This window comes from Electrophorus electricus, chromosome 11, assembly GCF_041902795.1.
Source record: "Electrophorus electricus isolate QZ-2024a chromosome 11, ASM4190279v1, whole genome shotgun sequence".
Lineage (NCBI taxonomy): Eukaryota > Metazoa > Chordata > Actinopteri > Gymnotiformes > Gymnotidae > Electrophorus > Electrophorus electricus.
Window position 1 is genome coordinate 5,824,706 of NC_137507.1, and position 22,795 is coordinate 5,847,500.

Consider the following 22,795-nt stretch of genomic DNA (forward strand, 5'->3'; position numbering starts at 1 on the left):
AACCTGGTCGTTCAGTATATTCAGGTAGTCAGCTGACCTCATTCTTTGGGCACATAACGTTGCTGAACCTAGACCTGACGAACTGCAGCAAACCCAGATCATAGTACTGCCCCCACAGGCTTGTACGGTAGGCACTAGGCATGATGGGTACATCACTTCAGCCACCTCTCTTCTTACCCTGTTGCGCCCATCACTCTGGAACCGGGTAAATCTGGACTCATCAGACCACATGACCTTCTTCCATTGCTCCAGAGTCCGGTCTTTATGCTTCCTAGCAAATTGAAGCCATTTTTTGCTGGTTAGCCTCACTGACAAATGGTTTTCTTAAGGCTACACAGCTGTTTAGTCCCAATCCCTTGAGTTCCCTTCGCATTGTGTGTGTGGAAATGCTCTTACTTTCACTATTAAACATATCCTTGAGTTCTACTGTTGTTTTTCTACAATTTGATTTTGCGACATGTTTAAGTGATCGCCCATCACGATCATTCAAGATTTTTTTACGACCACATTCCTTCCTCGAAGATGATGTTTCCCCACTGTCCTTCCACTTTTTAGTAATGCGTTGCACATTTCTCAACCTGATTTTAGTAGTTTCAGCAATCTCCTTAGATGGTTTATCTGCTTGATGCATGCCAATAATTTGACCCTTCTGAAACAGATTAACATATATATATATATATATATATATATATATACACATACACTAGACCTATTTTTAGTACTGCTACATGCACATTTGAAGAGCTCCAACTGTTCATTTCTTCCTTCTCCAAGTTCGGCCCAGCTCTAGAATATACATGGAATGTAGCACATCCTGGCATGAAGATAAACTTTGTGGATATTTCAGTTAAGTCTGGAAATTCTTGATTAAATACCACCAATTCTAAATCTATGGACTATCATTCCTATTTGCAATGCAACTCTTCACATTGCAAAGCCTGTAAAAACGTAATCCATTACTCATAGCTATTAAGGCTTAAGTGCATTTGCAGTGAAAATGAAGACTTCCTCCAGAAAAGTATCAAATCTGTGAATATATTCATAACTGATTTCCTAAGGAAGTCATATCTGTTGCTTTGGCTTGAGTTTGACTTATTCAGTGAGTGGACATACTGACCTATGACAATGTACTTATAAGATAACAAGAATTCATTTGGTGCTGACTTAATATCCTACAAATAAAACAATGGCTGATATTATACATAAACACTTCTCTCTCTCAGAATCCTTCAGAATCATAAAGAGACTGCATCACTTTTTAAGGATCCTCCAATAATCTCTTTATTAACACAGCCACTAAAATAACAAATAGAAAATGATCAGTTATCACCCATTCCTCCTCATGCATTACTGTGGGAGTTGTCTACAGTATTACTTGCAAGACATGTAATCAGCTTTACATTGGAGAAACCCTGAGAATGCAATTTTATTGAACACCTTCAGACCATTATAATTAAGCCTTTGTCAAGGATTTGTCCAAAGGCATTTAATACTAACTGACATTGCATTAATGACATTGCATTAATGTTTACATTGCCAGTTGTTACTATGGCAGAGATTAAGAAAGGAAACTCAAAGAAAAAGAATTAATCTACATTCTTGGAATTTAAGAACCCAATGGAATTAATATTATGATTTAAACACTTACCTTTTCTAATATAAACTGGTTCCTCCTCCTATGCTCTGTCCAAAATATCCTTGTGTACTTCAATATCATTTTAATCTCTCTCTCTCTCTCTCTCTCTCTCTCTCTCTCTCTCTCTCCCTCTCTCTCTCTCTGTTCTGTCATGGTATTTCCTCTGCTTCCATGGTCACCTTGTCCCCCATCTGAGGCACTCCCTCATCAGCTCATGATAAATGTTATGTTTGGAGAAAGGAAAACACTGCATTCCAGCATAAAAACCTCAGTTCGTAGTATCATGGCTTGGGCCCATTTGAATCTGTGCATCTGTGCCTGATGCATTGTGAAGAGCTTTCTTATATTGATATTAGCAGCTTCAAGCTGTTCTCTTGCCCATCTTATTGTGCCTTCTGGTTATTTAATGACTGGCAAAGCCTACATATTTATGTGTTTCATCTCATTGTTTCCATTCAATTTGCAGACTCTTGTAGCCCTGCCTTAACCAATGGTGGTACTTGGATGTTGCTGGCCTCATTTCTGCCTCATGGTGTGATTGGACAATCCCCGGGTATTTGTAGGTGTCCATCAGGTCTGTTGTACCACCATAGGTTTAATTCCCTCTTCCCTGATCACTTTTCCTCATTTTATTTCTGCTCCTGTCATTTGAGCTAGAGAAGTGTGGTTGGCTGATTGAGCTTTAGAACCTTGCTTTAGTTAGGTAGATCAGTAAGTCAATGTCCCTTTCTGTCTTGGTATATAGCTGGATGGCATCCATGTACAAGAGGTGGCTGGTGGTAGATCCATTCCTGAATCTGTACTCATATCCACTCTTATAGATAAGCTTAGATAAATCTGTGGTAGATTTTCGCATCCTTGGTACTAGTAAAGAGCTCGCACCTTTTGATCCAAGCAGACGTGGTGGATCATAATGCACTAAGACTTCTCTAAGGTGCTGTGGGGCAAGACCATTCAATGCTGTGTAGGTTATTAAAAGTATTTTATAATCAATTTTACTGGGAGCCAATGTAAAGTAGCTAAGATAGGAGTGATGTAATCAAAATTTCTAGTTCTAGTAAGAACTTTGGCTGCTAGACCACATGATGTGTCCATATATTCCGGTAGTCCTGGATTCCTTTTGCATTCTGAACATTCTGTCTCTGATGCAGCAGGTGGTGTATCTGGCAGTAGGTTTTTCCCTTTATTTTATCCATCTCCAGTTGTGATAGAAGGCATCGTTTAACAATGTTTGAGCACTAGGTAACTAATTGCTTGTCTGTGAATATGGGTAAAGGCCTTCTCTTCATCCATAGTTCCCTTATGCAATTCATATAGCCCCTTTCACTTAGCCTGCTGATGTAGTAGTATTCAGTCCCTTTAACCCACTTACCATCAAACCATCCTGGTTCTTCAACATTCGATGCGGACATTGTTAATCCAGGAGATGTCCAACCTAGCATTACTCTCTTGGGTCATGCTCTCACATTTAGGAGGTATGTAGCATTATGTTTTAGCATTAGGATTCTTCATTAGGATACTCTTATTCACATTTGTAGTGATTTGCCTGACCCAGAAATCAAACCCTAGTCTTCTGCATGCAGATTAGTTGTTTTAACCAACTGCCTATATGCATATACAGTGGTGCTTGAAAGTTTGTGAACCTTTTTTGGAGGAAGCCCCTCCCTTGAGTGCTCTAGGGAGATTTTCATTGCCGCTGTCACCCTTGGCTTGCTCACAGGGGCTTGGACTCAGACATTTGTAAAGCTGCTTTGTGATATCAACTGTAAAAAGTGCTATATAAATAAATTTGACTTGGCCAATAGAAGTTTATATATTTATGAATAAATTTGACCTAAAACCAGATTGTCACACAAGTCCTGAAAGTAGATAAAGATACAAATATTATTATTTATTTATTGAGGAAAATGATGCAATATTACATATCTGTGAGTGAACAGCATCTGCTTTGGCCTCTTTGTGCAGCAATAACTGCAATTAAATTGGTTTCTGGTAATTATTGATTAGTCCTGCACATTGGCCCAGTAGCCCATTCCTTTGTACAAAACAGCTTCAACTCAGTTTGGTAGTGGATTTCCTCCCATGAACTGCTTGCTTCAGGTCCTTCCACAACATTTCTATTGGATTAAGGTCAGGACTTTGACTTGACCATTCCAAAACCGTAACTTTATTCTGCATTAACCAGAATGACTTGTGTGCTTAGGGTCGTTGTCTAGCTGCATGACCCACGTCCTCTTCACATTCAGCTCACGTAAATTTAGCCTGACCTTATCCTTTAGAATTTGCTGGTACAATTCGGAATTAATTTTACTACTAACTGAGGTTTTTATGCTGGAATGCAGTGTTTTCCTTTCTCCAAACATAACATTTATCATTTACACTAAAAAGATCCATTTTGGTCTCATGGTTCCAATAGCTTTCTGGCTTGTCCCCGTGATCCTTAGCAAGCAGCAGACAGGAAGCAATGTTCTTTTGGAGAGCAACTGTTTTCTCCTTACAACTCTGCCATGCACACCATTGTTGTTCAGTATTCTCCTGATGGTGGTCTCATGAAAATTAACCCTAGCTAATATGAGAAAGGCCTTTAGTTGCTTAGAAGTTACCTTTGGTCCCTTTGTGACCCCACAAACTATTACACGCCTTGCTCTTGATGTGATCTTTGTTGGTCGACCACTCCCGGGGAGGATAATAATGGTCTTGAATTTTCTGTGGTTTGTGGATTGGTGGAGTCCAAACTCTTTAAAGATTTGTAAAGATTTCCAAGCTTTTCCAGCCTGATTGGCATCAACAACTCTTCTTCTGAGGTCCTCAGAGTTGTCCTTTGTTCATGCCATGATACACTTCCACAAATGTTTTGTGAAGGTCAGACATTGCTAGATCTCAGTTCTTTAAATAAAAATAAAAAATTGTAATCCCACTGAATAACAACACCTAAATGAAATTTCATCTTCAAATGATGTGCTAATCTTAAAGGTTCACAAACGTTTGCCACTCACTGATATATAATATTGGATCATTATCCTCAATAAACAAACAAAGTATAATATTTTTATCTCATTTGTTTGATTTGGTTCTCTTTATCTACTTTTAGGACTTGTGTGACAATCTGATGAAGTTTTAGGTCAAATTTATGCAGAAATATAGAAACTTCAAAGGGTTCACAAACTTTGCACCATTGTATTCCAAAATGTAAAAAAATTGAAAACTGCAGTAAAAGTAGCTAGTAAGAGCTTATACTACAGAAGTGCATGTGATTCCCTTTTTTGCCTTAACTGGATAGCATTATTATTAGAAAACACACAAAATATTACCAATGTAAAATCCCTTCTGATAAGACATATTTCATTCAAATAAATAATCCATATAACTTTGGAAACATTTAAAATAATAAAAAAAAGTATTTTTTTGGAAGATGAACAGGTAGTTCTCCAGATGGCAGCAAGAGGATGCTTGATAACTGTGCAGATATTTACAGCAGCATTGAGTTCAATGCTTAGGCAAATGTTTTGAAGACCCAACAACTGTGCTTATGTGTCTCACATAGACCCAAAATCCACACACTGTTCTTCAGAGAGTGACAGAGAATGAGATATATGTTTATAGATCTGTGCTTATGAGGTTGAGTTTTTTTAACACTCCTGACAGGATTAACCCTTGCCTTGGCTGGTCAACATTTAGGCTTTCTATATACCGTTAGAAATAATTCAAATGTCTAACTAGCATAACGCAGTTCTGCTTTACCACAGCCCTACTTTAATAAGGCATGCCAAGGCAGTCTGTATCCTCTTTTATGTATAATCCAGATGAGTGTCTGGTGTTTATGTAAACAATATTTTTGGGTAACCTTTCTTTCGTTTCTGCTGTGAATGAATTAATGTATCACATTGCAATAACATGGTACAAAGTAATTACACTGGGGAACGCTTATTTTACCATATCTGTGTGTTACTGTCACATTTTTGAGGTCAGACAACTTGTGAGGAACCAGGTGCAGAGCATTTAATGGGTGGAAGACAAATTCAAAATCAAAATGATAAACTAAGCTTCCTCCAGTGTAATTACTTTTTACCATGTCACTGCAATGTTCAGTCACAGAAGATACAAAAGTGGAGATAAAACACACTTATTTTCTTTGTCTATTCTACATATGCAGTTTCTAAAGTGTAGGTCTAGTAGTTGGTAAAAAAAAAAGACCCAGGTTATACTAAATTAATTAATATCACAAAAGATAGTAATGCATTAGTAAATATATCTTACTGTATGACCCAGTGGAACAAAGACAATATATGCTTAAATGCTTTGGGTTTATTTTACAACTGAAGAAAATAAAAAGTAATTGCCTCTAAAAAAAGTTTTTTTTTTTTGTTTTTGTTTTTTTTACAGTATTATTGACAAAACATGGAAATGTATAGCTATTGTGCTCACTCACACAACTTCATGCACCAAACTGTATGTATGTTTAATTCACATTTTTGTAAACCAAGTCAGAGAAACTTTAAAAAAATTCTGTGGATCTACATCATATAACTATTTACACTATGTTTTGTTTTTTATATAAAATGACCATAGAAAAACTAAAGAATACACACATCTTAAAATATAAAGGATGCTGAGCTGGGGCAAACAGCAAGATGTTACATGATTTTAATACAGACCATTGTAACAAGTAATATTTTCTGCTATCAGCTGAAATCAGAATGGCACAAGACCAAAAGAGAAATTTGTAACAAAATATTATAAAGTCATACACCAAAGAAGAATCCAAATTTTTGTTCTTTAAAAGCATCTTTGCATACTCTTAATACCCTTAGTCTGACAACCATGACCCTATTGTGGTTATGAGATTCAGAATTCAAGAAACACATTGCAAACTTGGGTCATCATACTGAGATCCATATATAACACAGATTTTTTAAAATTTAAGAGATGAATCACCAAAAGATAAAAAATCAGAATTGTTAACTATGGATTCCAATTATTTAAAAAAAAAGCTCTCTTTATAAAATAAGATTGTACTTAAGGTGCTATTTCAGTCTCCATTGATATTTTCTGTTCAATTTCTATGCCAATCTTGTCATAAAAACAGTAGTCATTTTAGGAGCATGAAAAAATTTAAATTTGTTTACCATCACTAAGAGACATGCACAAATCAGATAAATATAAATACAGTTTTAAAAGAGTTAGCAGTTTTAAAAGCTTAGCAAAAACAAAAACAAACAAGAGAAATATGATCCATCCAGGCAGTTAAAAAAAAAAATAAAAAAAAATTAATGGCTCATTTCGGTCCCAGTGCAGAAACATAATCAGTTTTAGTTTAGTGCAATGTAATGTCAGTTACATAGGCAGTTGTCCTTCAACACTGAGCACCTCACTGTTCCTCCTTTTCCAGTTTTTCTAATGGTGTGACAAACACCAGGTGGTCCTCTGGTGTTTTTCCATGTGTCTTGCTCAGATGTAGCTTGATTGCATGTTTGCTGACAAATGTCCGATTGCAAAGTCTGCACTGGTATATGTAGCCAGGGTTAGAGTCCTCATCGAGTGAGGTCAAGCTCAGCAGTGGACTGCTGCATGGTATTTTGTCTGTGATCTTCTTGGAGGCAGCCTGCTGCTCCTGGAGTTGGTGCACAGACAATTTGGACAAGTCCTTGAGACTGAAACCCAGATGAGACTCCAGATGGCTAATATAAGATGAAGGTGTCCTGAACTGGGAGGCACAGTCTCCACAGAGGAACACAGGCTGACTGGAGTCCATGTTCTTCAAAAACTTTGTCCCACCTGTTCTTCTCAGCTGGTATTTCACATTGGCAAGCCAGTGGGACACAGTGGTCATTGAAAGGCCCGTAAATTTGCATATGTGCACACGCTCCTGAGGACCAAGATCTGTCATGGCATAGCGACCCTCTGGAGTCTGCCTCAGGCTAGAGGCAAACTGTGCTTGGAGAATGAGCAGGTGCTGAGGGTTCCAGTTGGACTGTCTGCCTTTCCGCTTCTGTGCAGAAGAAAAGTCATCCAGTGGGTCCTCAAATGCACTGCTATCTGCATCAGACTTCTCTGAGATAGATGAGGGTGTGGAGGATTTTGGAGTTAGGTGACCAGTGAGGTTCTTTACCATGTCTGAGATATCCATCAGGGCATTCTCTCGCAGACACAGTACAGAGTCTGAAAGAGGTAAGCTTGAGTGAAGAGGCCTGGCTCCATTGATGATGTTCATTACTGGGTGACTGCTGGTAATACTGTTGGTATCACTGTTAGTACTGTCGCTGTTTAGGCTTTTGAATTTCCTCAGATCTATGGGCTGGTTGTTGTCTTCATAGAAATAAGTATTGAGTGGCTCATTTTGCTTATCATAAGCAGAGTGGTAGGCAGACTTTTCCATCATGTTGTTGCTGATCCTGTATAACATTGACAAAGGATCAGAGGGAGGATGGACTAGTTTGGAGGCTTTGCTGAGATGGGTATTCATGACTGACTGCAGTGCACTAATAGGGCTAATAAAAGATGTCTCAGGTAAGTGATCAGTGATGACCCCCAAACTGTTGCCATTAGTCATGGGTAATTTACATGATTCTGGAACATTTGTATGGTTCTGGCCTTCTACTAATGTCTCTTTAGGCTCCATTTTACACACAACCTCTCCATCTGTCTTTCTAGAGCTATTGTTTTTTGCTGTGAGAGATGGAGACACTGCATCTTTCTTCTCTTTGTGTGTTGGTGATCTGGCTGCATATGCAGACCTTCGCCGCTCGGCACCATCCATTTGTTCTTCCTTCTCTTTTTTCACAGAAGCCTTTCCTGTGACCTTCTCTACCAGCTCCTCCATGGCTGACACATTGTTCCTAAGGGTGGGAGGTGATGAGGGGCTGCAGGGGGAATGGATTATTGATGCAGGGTCGGAAACTACGGTTCTGATTCCACTGTTGATAGCTGGTTGCACCGGAACACTTTGAACTGTTGTGGAAAGTAAGGATGACTTCACAGATCCCTGAAGCTGGTAGGCTGCATGGATACTTGGGTAACCTCCCCAGGTAGGTGTACCTGTCTGAGCCTTGCTGATGGCACTGGACACTGTGTTCTCCAGAGACTTCAAGATGTCCATTCCACCTTTGGGAGTCTCCTCAAGATCTTCTTCTCTGAGGTACTTGTATGTTGTGGAGTTCTCTTTAGCCTCCTTCTCTTTAGCCTCCTCCTTCTCCTCCTTGATCTTTCCCCCAAAAAGTTCATGAATCTCTGTCTTTTTCTCCTCTGTTTCTTTCTTTATCTCTGAGCCAGAGAGAGGAGGGGACACAGATTGGGACTTAAGGCTGGGAACAGGCAGTCTGGTGGTAGTGGGAGGTAATGGAATTGACTGGATCTTCTCCTCCACCACTGCATCAAATACCAGCTGCTTTCCCTTTTTGGATGCAGTGTTTGTTACTTTAAGGAAGTGACCGGTTACCATCATATGGGCAGTTAGCTGCTGCAAGGTATCATGAGAACTCCCACACTCCATGCACTTCAGAATCTGTGCCTTACGTGCCTCAAACTGCCATGTGTAACTAGCCCCATTCTGATATCCATATCTATTGTTGGGCGTAACATAAGGATTAGCTGCTCCCTTTATATCTTTTCCAACCTCTGCCACTGAAACAACACCAGTGGAACCTGTGAGTGACTCAGGTGAACAAGGGCACATAAGGGGATCTTGAACAGGTCGTTTTTTGGTCGATGGCACCAGCTTGGTGGCCAGGGCTGGCACTGGCTCTTTGAGAGGCACTTTCTGGTAATGCTTAGTCTTGATCATATGGACGCTCAGGTCCTGTAAAGACTCAAAGGAGTGGCCACAGTACATGCACTTCAGTACTTTCTGGGCATCCTCTTTGCCCTCCATTTCCATCAAGGAGCGTTTGCGGGGCTTTGACCATCGCTTGCTATTGTCCTCCTCCTTGTCTTTGTTGTCATCACGGTAATGTCCAGTCTCATTCATGTGAACGGTAAGCCCAACTAGCGTGTCATATGCTGCACTGCAATCTTTGCATCTAAACTTGCTTGCACCAGTAAAAACAGAGCCATAGAGTTTGTTGTTTTGCCGGTAGAGCTGAACTGTGCTGAAAAGACTGGATTCTGGCAGTAGGTGGTAAGGGGTATGTTGTAGTGTTTTGGCTAAAGCAGCCTGATGCCAGTCATAGGATGCACTACCACCATTACTAGTACCACTGCTGCTGACTGGGGTGGCAGAGCGGCATTCTGAATTGCTCCCTGGAATTCCATTAATGCTGCTGGCAGTAGAGCTCTTTTGATTGCTGTGGCTACTCTCAATGGTGATGTCAGTGATGGTAGGTGTGCTACTGGCTGTCTGTGTGGTGACACTAGTAGAGGGTACTGGCTTGGTGATGTCCATGGCAAAGGTGGACCAGGAGGCATCAGAAATGAGGTTTGCATAGACAGCTTTCATCTGTGCCAGACTGTCCTCCAGGGTGTTTCTATTGTCCTTGTAGCTGGGCAACTCTTCATTCTCATGGCCGTCTTTTGAAGAGGTGCTCTTAAAATCTGGGATCTGATCGCTGGTGTCACTGAGTGGGGAAGCATAACCTGCATCTGGGTTGATGCCATTACTGCATGGTGAGTCGTAGAATGTTGGAGGACCTCTCACACTACCCTCCTCTTCCTCATTGCACATTGCATCTTGGCCATCCATGGAGAGCCCATCATCCTGAAGGTGCTCTTCATCAAAGGCTACCTTATTCTTGGCGTGTGGAACATAGGCTGAGAAACAAAAAGAGGGAAAAGACATGGGAGTCAGTCATTGATTCTATCTAGCTACTTTATTAAAACACTCTAAAGATACACTTAAAGCTTTCTAGATGTAAAAGGCAGTATACTCCCAACTCACTCCTTCAGCAAACAGAATCATTAGGCACTTTGATAATAAAATATTAATTTCTTTTTATAGTTCAGATTCATGTTTTCCTGTGGCGTTTCTTATTACATGCTTTAAGCTACAGAATAAGAAGAAACTTGGAAAATTAGCACACTGCTTTCACTGCAATACAACCCCTATGCAGGCAAGATCCATGGTCAATGCCTCTGGTGCTAAGTGAATATTAATTCATGTGCAAATCAAACAAGCAAAAAATAAGCCGAAAGAGCAACAGAGCGAGAGAGAGAAGAAGAGAAGGATGAGGGGAACAGAGAGAGGGAAAGAGAGGAAGAGAGGGACACACGGAGAGATAGACAGCACAAAAGAAGGAGGGAGAGTGAGGAGAGAGCACCTAGGTTTTTTCTTTATCTTTTGTCTGCATGGTGAGAATTGTGTCCTAGATGCCAGCATCAGTACATCTTGATGAAACAGATGTGCCATCAATTTTAACCAGCATGCTAAGCTGTCATATCAGAATTCTTGATGTATTTCACTCGTGCCATTTCCTGCTGCCAGAGTACTGGAGAAGCAGGAGGATATTCAGCAGCTGCTTCTGCATGCTAGTGGCTGCTTCTACATTCTAAAGGTTGCCTTGCATGTATAGGCTGCTTACATGCAAGTAGCCTCTTGTTCTCCTTTCAAAATGCTGTTCTATTTGATCCTTAATTTTTCACATGGCTCTTTATTATTAACACACAGGGCAATGAATGTCAGTAATTTTGCTAATTCATTCTTACAGAAAAACTTGATTAACTAAACTGACTTAAATCCATACTGGGATTTAGGAACCATAAATTTAAAAGAGAGATCCGAATGCTCAGCTGTCATACCTGCCCTCCTAACCAGGGGTTGGGAGTTAAGTGAGGGTTTTAATAGGAAACTGCCAGCTTTATTTCCCCTAGATTCTGACTCCTGGGCTAATCAGAGAGCACACTGCTGGCCTGTGTTTACATTTACATCATTTAGCTGATGCTTTTATCCAAAGCAACTTACAATTATAACTGATTACAACTTGAGCAATTGCAGGTTAAGGGCGTTGCTCAGGAGCCCACCAGTGGCAACTTGGCAATGGTGGGGTTTCAACCTTCAGCCTTCTGATTACAAAGAAAGTACCTTGACCACTGAGCTACCACTGCCTTCAAACTTCTCAAGCACACTTTAGTGGCAAAGTAACAATGTGTTCTATCCTGAAACACATTGTAGGTGAAGGGGGTGGAGCATGAATAATAAGGAAATCAAGGTAGGTGGGGCATGAGGCCTGTAAATGAGATGGCATGATTAGTTCCTCTAGATATCACATAGAAAAACCAATTACAGTAATGTGAATATTGCTGTGCCCTTTGGGAGAGAGGAGGGCAAATTCTGCCTGCCATCTGTCCCCTAAACCTGAAGAACGGCTCACAGAGCAAATTACAAACCAAATCCCACAGCTATATCTCATCGACTAAATCTCAGCTTCAGAATGAAGATTTGGGTTTGGTGTGAATGTCTGCGCTGTTTGATTGCATATTGTAGAATATACCACATACTACAATATTTAGTGTAAAGAAGAACATGGCAGTATATAGCACATACTACAACACCAAAGAGAACACAGACTAGAGGGGCAGTATGTCACAAGAATTGTGCTGAAGAGTATGTGAGAAGGAAGAGGAATGACAGAGTGTGTGAATATACATACTGGCTAAAAAAAAGTGTCTCTCTTTGGGTGTGTGTTGAGAGGGAAAGAGTATGAGAGGATAATTAGGCTGTTATTAATACTTCTTTCACTCACTATCATACTCACAGACGTGCACTATCATACTCACACATATCTTACTCTCACACACTATCAAACTGCCTTTCATATGATGCCATACTCTCTCACACACTCTTTCAAACTAACACACATACACCACAATATCAAACTCATGCATACACTGTCAGAGTATATCGGACACAATATCAAACTTTTGTGCATACACTCTCAGCCTCTCAAGCACACTATCAAATTCTTATTCATTCACTATTCAACTGTTTTTTTGTTGTTGTTTTTGAAGGTGATTCATATTGTGATAGTGAACAAAAGAGTTTGATTGTGTGAATAACAATTTGATAGTCAGCATGTAATAGTTTAATAAGGAAAGTGAGTCGTTTGATAGAGACTACATGAAAGTTTTATAGTATGTGTAAGAAGTATGACTGTGTCCATGAGAGTCTGACAGTGTGATAGTGTTTGATATTCATGGTTTCTGGTTGGCTTATAATCTTGACATTAAATTTACAGATAATTATTTGAATACAATGGCAAAGTGCCTCTCACCCACCTTCAAAAGCTTTTTCTTAGAAATAAAAATGTAAGAAGCTCAAAGTAGAACAAAGAAACCATATTAATGAGACAACTGACCTCTTGACAAGTAGTTTAAATGCACCAAATATGACTGCTATGTGAAATGCAGAGGACGAGGAGATGCATTGTTATTTAGTGATGTGGGAACCATGCTGGAACGCATCAAAATTTATGAGCAAGAACTCACCTACATGGCTTTGGAGCTCATCCTAAGAGATACGGTTGTGTTTGGTACCGTGATTTTGTCACATCTAGTTGCAATGTTGCTCTTTCCAGTCATTAATGCCTTTACCCACATCAGTGAAGAAAGAGGCTTCTCAACATCAGTAGCCATTACCGCTGGCTGATGTTGCAACATATTTTATTTAGCACTCATAGTTTTTAGTCCATTGTGAGCCACTGTGACCATCAAGCTCTTACACACACTATCAAACTCCCATGCATACACTGTGAAAAACATGCATTCACTATCAAACTCCCATGCATACACTGTGAAAAACATGCATTCACTATCAAACTCCCATGCATACACTGTGAAAAACATGCATTCACTATCAAACTCCCATGCATACACTGTGAAAAACATGCATTCACTATCAAACTCCCATGCATACACTGTGAAAAACATGCATTCACTATCAAACTCTCAAGTATTCACTCTATCAAACTCTCATGCATTCCCCATCATACTTCTCACACATTCTGTCAAACTTATTTTTTCACTATCAAATTCTTTCTCACACTATCGAACTTTCATTCATTCAATATCAAACTCATCACACTCTACCAAACCTCCTTATCAAACTCTCATAAGTACAGTAACATAGCGTCTCACATGCTATTGAACTCTTGTGTGCACTCTCATGTGCTTTTGTACACGCCATCATACTTCTCATACTCTTACTCTTAATCCCACACTTCCATACTTTCACTCACACATTATTATACTTTGTTTTAAGTGTGTGTGTATGTCTGATACTGTGCGTAAGAGCTGAATAGTGAGTGTGAGAAGTACAGTAGAGTATGCATAATGATGTATGAAAGGGAATATGATAGTGTTTGCATGAGAGTTCGATAGTGTGTGTAGAAGACTGACTGTATTCACAAGAGTTTGACAGTGTGCGAGAGATGATGATAATGTACGTAAGAGAGTTTAATATTTGAGAGAGACTATGCATGTGTGGGCAATTGTTTCATAGTATGAGAGACTCTGATAGTGTATGCATGAGAGTCCAATAGTGTGTGTGATTGATTGTATGTGAGAGTATGACACAAAAGAGTTTGATACTGTGTGAGAGTATTATACTGTTTGTGAGTATGAGTACGTGAGAGAAGTATGGTACAGCTTGTGACTAAGTGTGTGAGAGAAGCATGGTACTACTTGTACTTGAGTGTGTGAGAAAAGTCAAGTATGAATAACAGCTTTAAACGTCTTCTCATAAAAGATGTACACCCTTTTATTTCTAGAATGTAGTTTGTAGTCATTTCTACATGATGCAAAGATTAGTTCATAGAAACAGTAAGACCCATCCAACCATCATAACACTACAGACAACTCTCTCTCACACACACACACACACACACACACACACACACACACACACACACACACACACACACACACACACACACACACACACACACACACACACTATTCTACTGTAAATTGAGGATAAGGAGGGAGGTGGGAGTGAGATGAACTTTTTCTCCATTTCTTGCCTGATGTCAAAGCATTACACTGCATCCCATTTTTCTTTTTACTCCTAATTTCATCAAAATGCTTTGTGTATTGTTCAGGTCTTGTTCATGGATTTTTCAAACCAAGCACACACTCATACAGGCAGGTGCTTTAGTATACCTACACACCAAATAACAGGCATCATCTGTATGGTACAAGAAGTGCAAAACATCAAATCAAAATAATACTATTTTAAAATGTTTTATATGGCATACAGAGTGCTACTACATATACATGGCAAATACACACATCGAAATCAAACATTACCAAAGCCCGTGTCTCCTGCCCTCCACAGACATATATACCTGTTCTTTAGACAATTTTTTGAATCCAGACTTTGTATGTCTTACCTGACCAAAACACAGTAAGACAGTAACGTAGACAACATCCGGCAGCAGCTGCCCTCATCGCCTAGCAACAGGCCAGCTGATGGATGACCCCAAAGACGGATAATTACCGTAAATCACAAAGGCTCAGCCATGGAGAGGAAGGAAAAGGAAGAATGAGAAGAGAAGGGAGGGAGACAGGGTAGAAGAGGGCTGAAGAATAAAGGACTTGTAGCTGTAATGTGACACCACGGCCCCACCCCACTGCCTAGCCATCAAAAGTTACCTTTGTACACAGACGCCAATCAAAGGCAGCTCCAACCACCCACAGCAAAGACTCATGGGGAGAGTGTCTGTAACTCACTACAGAGGGCTGAAAAAACACTGGAGTGAAAAAGTAAAGCTTTTTTAAGTGGAGAAAGCCACAGGAGGAATAAGCAGGACAGCAGGACAGCAGGACACAGTCCCACTGCAATGATAGAGCTGAAATCAGCAGGATACAGCCCCTACTGAAATGATAGAGCTGAAATCAGCAGGACACAGTCCCGCTGAAATGATAGAGCTGAAATCAGCAGGACACAGTCCCACTGAAATGATAGAGCTGAAATCAGCAGGATACAGCCCCTACTGAAATGATAGAGCTGAAATCAGCAGGACACAGTCCCGCTGAAATGATAGAGCTGAAATCAGCAGGACACAGTCCCACTGAAATAATAGAGCTGAAATCAGCAGGACACAGCCCCTACTGAAATGATAGACCTCTCCAACTCTCTCTTTTTCCCTGTCATATACACCCCATTTTAAGAGATCTTCTCATAAATTTTACTTTTATACTCTTTTTGATATGTGAATCACACCTTGTGTGGGGTGTGTGTTTGTGTGAAGAGGGATGTGTTATCCATAGTTTAATATACTTGCCAAAATCTCACTGATCTAGTCTAAAGTCTTGATACAGAACAGAACAAAGAGAGAGAGAAGGAAAGAGAGAGAAAGAACACAAACACGAGCCTCAGGATAAATTTTTACGAGTACACATCATCTACTTTCTGTTACTATAGAGTGCAGAAGGGTCATGTTAGCTTGGGCTCCTGTCCATACCTGATCAATATTTAACCCTTGTGGTCCTCATCACTCACACATACTATCTTGTACAATCACACAGCGTCTCTGCCCAAACAATTTTGCAAATCCTTATACAAGCAAAGTGAAACGTAACCATGAACCATCAATATTCTCCTTAAAATTAAACGATCTTAACATACCAGACACAGTTTTCATATGAATTTATAAACCAAACAAACAATAAACAAAATAAAGTTTTTCCAATAAATGGAGAATACACTTGTCACAGTGTACATGTTGCAACTTTTCTGCATCCATAGAGTTGAGAGAATGAACAACATGTATGTAATTATTTGGATTATTTATGAATGTTTTGTGAATTTTTCATATATTAGACACTGTTTGAATTTATTACTTTATGTTACCTGACCAGAGTTCTGTAAATATCATTCTAAACACATTTACCATTCGAATGGTGTTCACAAATACCATTCTAAACACATTTACCATTCTAATGGTGTTCACAAATACCATTCTAAACACATTTGAAATTTTACACCCTCCTCCTCCTCTTTGTTATCCACTTCTGCTAACTCTCACCTCCCCCTCCCCCTTTTCCTCAACCTTTCACCAAATGTCTCACTGTAATTTTTGCAACTTCCTGTTACTGAAAGTTACTTTTTATTGCATGTTCATCTCTAGTAATCTCTTAGAATTTCATGGGATGAACATTGGTTAGCATTTGTTCAGAAGAAGTCAGACTTTTTTCACTGATTCTTAACAATATATGGAATGAGTTTGTTATTAAAATTGTACTTTAAAACTGAGTATTGTGTGCAGTGTTTTGCAAAAAGTGTTAATGGACTTGTCAAATCTAGTAGAATGTTTTTAGAGGTTTGATCCACTGACATATGCAAAAGGATCCTGAGCTTCAGTGTCTGAGAATCATTTGCCAGTTTTCAGTATCATTGCGTAAGCAATTGAGAACAACAGTTATCTCACATTTAAGCACCAAATCCATTATCTGCTGATGACAAGAGGCATACCAATTCCTTTTTGTATTTGACAGTTCTGTATAATCACACTCAATCAAGAGGGTGTTGGGTATAATACACAGACAGTCAGACAGACAAAGAGGAGAGCCAAAGTTTTATGTGTTAATCTTCCGTGATGCATACAACCATCCACCCATCCACCCCGAAACCCCCCACCCCCCACACACACGCTTTAACACCTAAACATCAAGATGCATGTTTAGCTGGGATCAACTGGATGTTGTGCAGGCAGTCCAGTGCACAAGGGTAGGTTCAGTTCAAACTTCCTGCTCAACTCCCTGCTAAAGTACGCCAGCCCAAAGGAAATGTCATTACTCTCTTACCCACAATCCATCTTGGCACTAAACACACACCCATCAGTGAAGAGTGGGGGTGAGACTGTAACAACTGCAATGTGGTTGTCACCACAGCAGACTGCTGAAATACTCGAGAGACGTGACAGAGACAGAGACAAAGAAAGAGTTGGTGTGGGGAGAGACATATAAAGAGAGACAGAAATAGATAGTTGTTACAACTATCTACTATAACTCTACTAAAATTCTTGTTTACTCTTCTTTTTGCTGTTTAGGTAGTTGGGGAGATGTAAATGTCTTCCTACACAGCGGGCAGAGAGAGAGAAGGGGGGAATGTAGATGGGAAAACTATTTCAACCCATTTGAGGTCATCTGAGGTCATCATTCTGCCACACAATGGTAAATATCCCCGTAATAATAAACATATATTATATATCTTTTTCTTAGGATAGAACAAAAAAAAAACCCAAAAAACAAAAGTTTCTCCCAGTTTCCCAGAATGACATTCACCATGTGAACAAACCAAGCATGTAGTACAGTGATGTCTGTGCACAGAACCTTTTCTTAAAGGTAAATGAATTGGGTGAATGAATCAGATGATGTTCTATAGATCTTTATCACTGCTTGGTTTCCTTGCACAGATTGTTTTTTGTATGTAACAGGATGATCTGTATTTCTTTCTGTAAATAATTGTCCTTCTGTCTTTAAATGAAGTGGGTGTACGCTCTGTGATGATGGTAACAGGATAGTGTGTTTTTATATGGGATGATATAACAGTGGTGTTCTGGTGCAAGCATTCTCCTAGCAGAGCAGTGTTAACGGTGGTGTTAGTAGAAGGTCAGGCTGAGGTATCACCCATGGTTCTTCTGCACTAACCCTACTGATGCAGTTTACTAACTGAAGGTAGCTGTTGTCAGTACCTCATTATGCAGGGACCTGTAAATTATTTTACCCCAGAACACAGGCACTCTCAATCCTCTGAGACACAGACACGCACACACACACACACACACACACACGCACACACACGCACACACACGCACACACACACACACACACACACAAATAGCAATCTTAACAAGATTCTTAAATGGCAAACTATTAACCTAGGAAAAGCTCAACCAGGAACATTAAGAAGCAAAGAAAATCAGTGCAACAGATAGAGAGAAGCCCAAGGCAGGCAGTTTGTGTGTGTGTGTGTGTGTGTGTGTGTGTGTGTGTGTGTGTGTGTGTGTGTGTGTGTGTGTGTCTGTGTGTGTGTGCGTGTGTGTGTGTGTGTCTGTGTGTGTGTGTGTGTGTGTGTGTGTGTGTGTGTGTGTGTGCGCGTGTGTGTGTGTGTGTGTGTGTGTGTGTGTGTGTGCGTGTGTGCGTGTGCATGTGCAAGCGGGCCATGCCGGAGGACAGAAAACATTTCAGGGCCCCTTTTTTTTGGCAGCAAGCTGAGCAGGGAGAGAGCTGCAAGCTTGGGGAGGTGGTGGCCTGGGTTGGTGGATTGAACTCTCAGAGGCTTTGTGGTGTGCTTTTCCCAAGGCCCCCAGCTGGCCCCTTTGATAAATGACACATGTCATTCTGTCAGCCAGTGACAGTGCAGCTGGGAGGCCCTGTGATGTATGGCTCTGCTGGAAAAGGAAATCAAGTTTTCCTCCCTCCTTCCCTCCCTCCCTCTCCCTTTCTCTGTCTCACTTCTGGCCTGGACTGAGAATGTAGCCTTTTAATACCAGACTTCAAGTTCATTGCCTTTACCCTGCCTTATTCAAAGCCAGCCACACAGCCATGACACTCACACTGCTGGGTTTGAGACACTCTCTTCCATAGAGCCTTGCATCAGTTGCTCTGCATCAGTTATTATTTCCTATAAAGCTGTAACTTTAGAAGAACAAATCTATCTGGTTTATGATTAGGGCCCTAGTAAATTAAAATTGGTTAATTTCAAAGACCAAGTTTATCGAAAATGACAGATTTCACAGATTTTTGAAGACAAATGTTACATTTTATGGAATTTATTAAATAATACTGGACAACATCATAGTACACTAGGATTGCAACTTAGCCTCTGCAAATTAACCTGCCTTGCTAAGATAATAGCCTACATTAATGGTTGAGTGGTAAGGAGGTGGTGTTAAACTTCATACTCTGTGGTGAAATGAAAATACTTCTGAATGTTTTGTCACAGCTATCTCCATGCCCTAGAATATGTCGATAGGCAGCGCAATGCTAACGTTAGCTAGTTTAGAAAGAGGCCAAAATATTACCTACATTGCTAGCAAGCTATCAAGATAGTTTTAGGAAATCCTCCGTGCAATATTCTAGCATGTTCTCTCACACAAACACATTCTCACTCACGCACTCACTTGGTTGCTTGCTCACCCACCCACCCACACGCACACACACGCGCGCACACACACACACACACACACACACACACACACACACACACACACACACACACACACACACACACACACACACACACACACTTCTAACTCACACAATCCTCTCATTACTGTTTCTTATTACCAGACGGTTATGGCATTTTCTTTTCTGAAGCGGGATAGAAAGAGGGGTAGAAAATGGGCTGAAGAGAAGACATAAGGACTGCAGTGTTGTTGACACTAAGACATGTCAGTGTTCTATAGGAAAACACAGCTGCAATCAGCCTCAACGATGTTGGTCTTCTACATTAAGCTAACCACACACCATAGATGAATAGAACAAAATGAGTGTACTCTTCCACTAGGAAGTCATGACCCTGCAGTGACCTCGCAGTGACCCCATCAGCTGTGCGTTGGAGCAAGAGGGCAGACATCTCTAACTCTGCAGTAACAGCCATGTTTGAACTGCTGCTTTACCACACAGTACTGCTCCTGCAGAACAGCAAACATATGCACCCCCCTTTACCCACCCATTTGTCCACCCACAGTTTTCTTGAGTGCTCCCTTTCCTTTCACCATGAGATGAGGCCAGTTTGATATGAGAAGGTCTGAACACATTACCGCTTCTTTCTTTTCTGTTAAAGAAACATATTTCAATGTGCAATCTATGAGAATGTGTGAAACCCTGAGGCCCTGCCTGACACACTGTTTTTGGTGTGCTGGACTTTGTAAGCTTGCTAGATCAAGTTATTTATGCATGCTTAAGTTTGAAAATATGCAGGGATTTTTTTTCATAACTTGAGGGCAGGGCCTTTGATGAAATTTATGCTTAACACTGAGAAGAAAGGGTGGGGTGAAAAAAGGGTGGAGCTTGGAACAAAGGGGCGGAATTTTGTTTCTGACCCAGTTTTCTTATGTTCATACAGCAGAGACTGTAAAAACAAAACACTGGTAAAAAAAAAAAAAGAAATGGAATTTATTTGAAACATGGTGTAAGGTATACACAACATGGTAATTCCATACAAAATGTAAAATGTAAACTTCTGCCTAAAACCCTTCATAAATGTTGCCTAAACCCAATCAGAACCCAGCTTAAAGAGTTTGGAGATGCAACATAAACGAAGTGTTGAATCAGCCACATTGTCCTAATTTTTAAATCCTCTAGGCCAGCCTTTTTTTTTTTAATCTCTACCTGCACACAAAACCCTAGTCACTAACACACACACACACACACACACACACACACACACACACACACACACACACACACACATATACACACACACACACACACACACACACACACACACACACACACACACACACACACACACAATCTGAATGAACAGGAATGGTAGACTATGTGGTAAAAGCATGTGGGCCTGGCCATTATTATAGAGTTGGCACCCATTGATTCTGTAACATCCTCCATTCTTCTGGGAAGGCTTTCCACAAGATTTTGGAGTGTGTCTGAGGGAATTTGCACCTATTGTATCAAAAGAGCATTTACAATGTCAGGCACTGATGTTGGTGGTGAAGATCTGGCTCACAATTAACTTTCCAATTAATCCCAATGGTGTTCAATGCCATTGAGGTCAGATCTTGACCATGTCTTAATGGACTTTGCTTTGTGCACTGGGGCACAGTTGTGCTTGAACAGGAAAGAGCTTTCCCCAAACTGTCTAAAATGTCTCTGCATGCTGAAACATTTACATTACCCATGATTACACTTTGAACTAAGGGTTCTAGCCCAATCCCTGAAAAACAGCCATCCTAGACCATTATGCTTCCACCAAACCTTATTGTTGGCACTATGCATTCCAAGAGGTAGCGTTCTCCAGGCATCTGCCAAACCCATCCATCAGACTGCCAGTAGAGTGTGATTCATCACTCTAGAGAAAATGTTTCCAGTGCTCCAGAGTCCAGTGGCAGTGTACTGTTACACCATACCAACTGATGCTTAGCATTGCACATAGTGATCTTAGGCTTAAATACAGATGAAACCCATTTCATGAAGCTCCCATGTGGGTCCCAGAGGTAGTTTGGGATTATGTAGTGAGTGATGCAACATGCTACGCCTTTGGCACTCAGCAGCCCTCCTCTATGAGTCTGCATGGTTTACAGCTTTGTGGCTGTACTGTTGTTACTCCTAGCTACTTCCTTGTCATAATAAAAACACTTATAGCTGACTGGAGCAAATCTAGTAGGACAGAAATCTAATGAGCAGACTTCTGAGAAGAATTATATCCTATGACTGTCAAGTTCTTCAGTACAAACCATTTTACTGCCATTGTTTGTCTAAGATGATTGCACGGCTATATGCTCAACTTTACATAGCTGTTAGAAATTGATGTGTCACTGAAACAACTGAACTCAATAATTAGGACAGGTGTCCACATATTTTGCCATATGTATATGTGTGCAAAATTATTTTCATGTATTATTTTTTTCAAATAATACATAGAGACAGCTGGAATAGAGGTGGGTGGAAAGAATTGAAGAAAAGGAAGGAAAAAAGAATGAGAATTTTCCTGGGTCAGTTGGGAGTGATATAAATGGTTCACTGAGTGAGGATGGAAAGAAGGATCCTATATCTTAACCTGAACCTCAGCATACACAATCCAGGCAGCCCAACCCTTCTTGAAGCAAATAAAGCCCCAGGCTACACACAGCAGCAATGGCACATGTAATGCAACTTAGATGAAAAAGACCTTACTGATATTGCCAGCACAGTATCTATAGTTACTAGCGACAATATGCTTTCTCCATCGGAGATCATTTGGAAGTGGCCCATCTGTGCTTAAAGGAAGGTTAGCAGTATAATTAGCTTTCCAGAATGAGGTTTTCTCTATATGTTTACTATAAGAGCTGGTTTGAAAACATTACAGAGTAATCCAAATGCACAGGAAGAGAAACCAAGAGCAGCATAGAGCTATTATGATGTGGCTACACATACAAGGCCAAGCTTAAGATCTCATGAAATACTACTTAAAATGAGAATAGTGAGGGGATGAAGTAAGCTACACAGAACAACATTAACAAAACATGCTCTGTATATCTACTGGTGCAGAGATGTATTGCTGTGAGG

General features: G+C 40.3%; 1 protein-coding gene across 2 annotated transcripts in view; it reads right to left on the bottom strand.

The window, feature by feature from the left end:
• Nucleotides 1-5,921: 5,921 nt before the first annotated feature.
• The window catches only part of LOC113580633 (teashirt homolog 1), a 24,364-nt gene continuing 7,490 nt past the window's right edge, over nt 5,922-22,795 (bottom strand). For both annotated transcript variants that reach the window (XM_035528525.2, XM_035528526.2), the window contains one exon: nt 5,922-10,378. In XM_035528525.2, the coding sequence (XP_035384418.2) occupies nt 7,005-10,378 (3,374 nt within the window). In that variant the 3' untranslated portion in view covers nt 5,922-7,004. The remainder of the gene's footprint in view (nt 10,379-22,795) is intronic.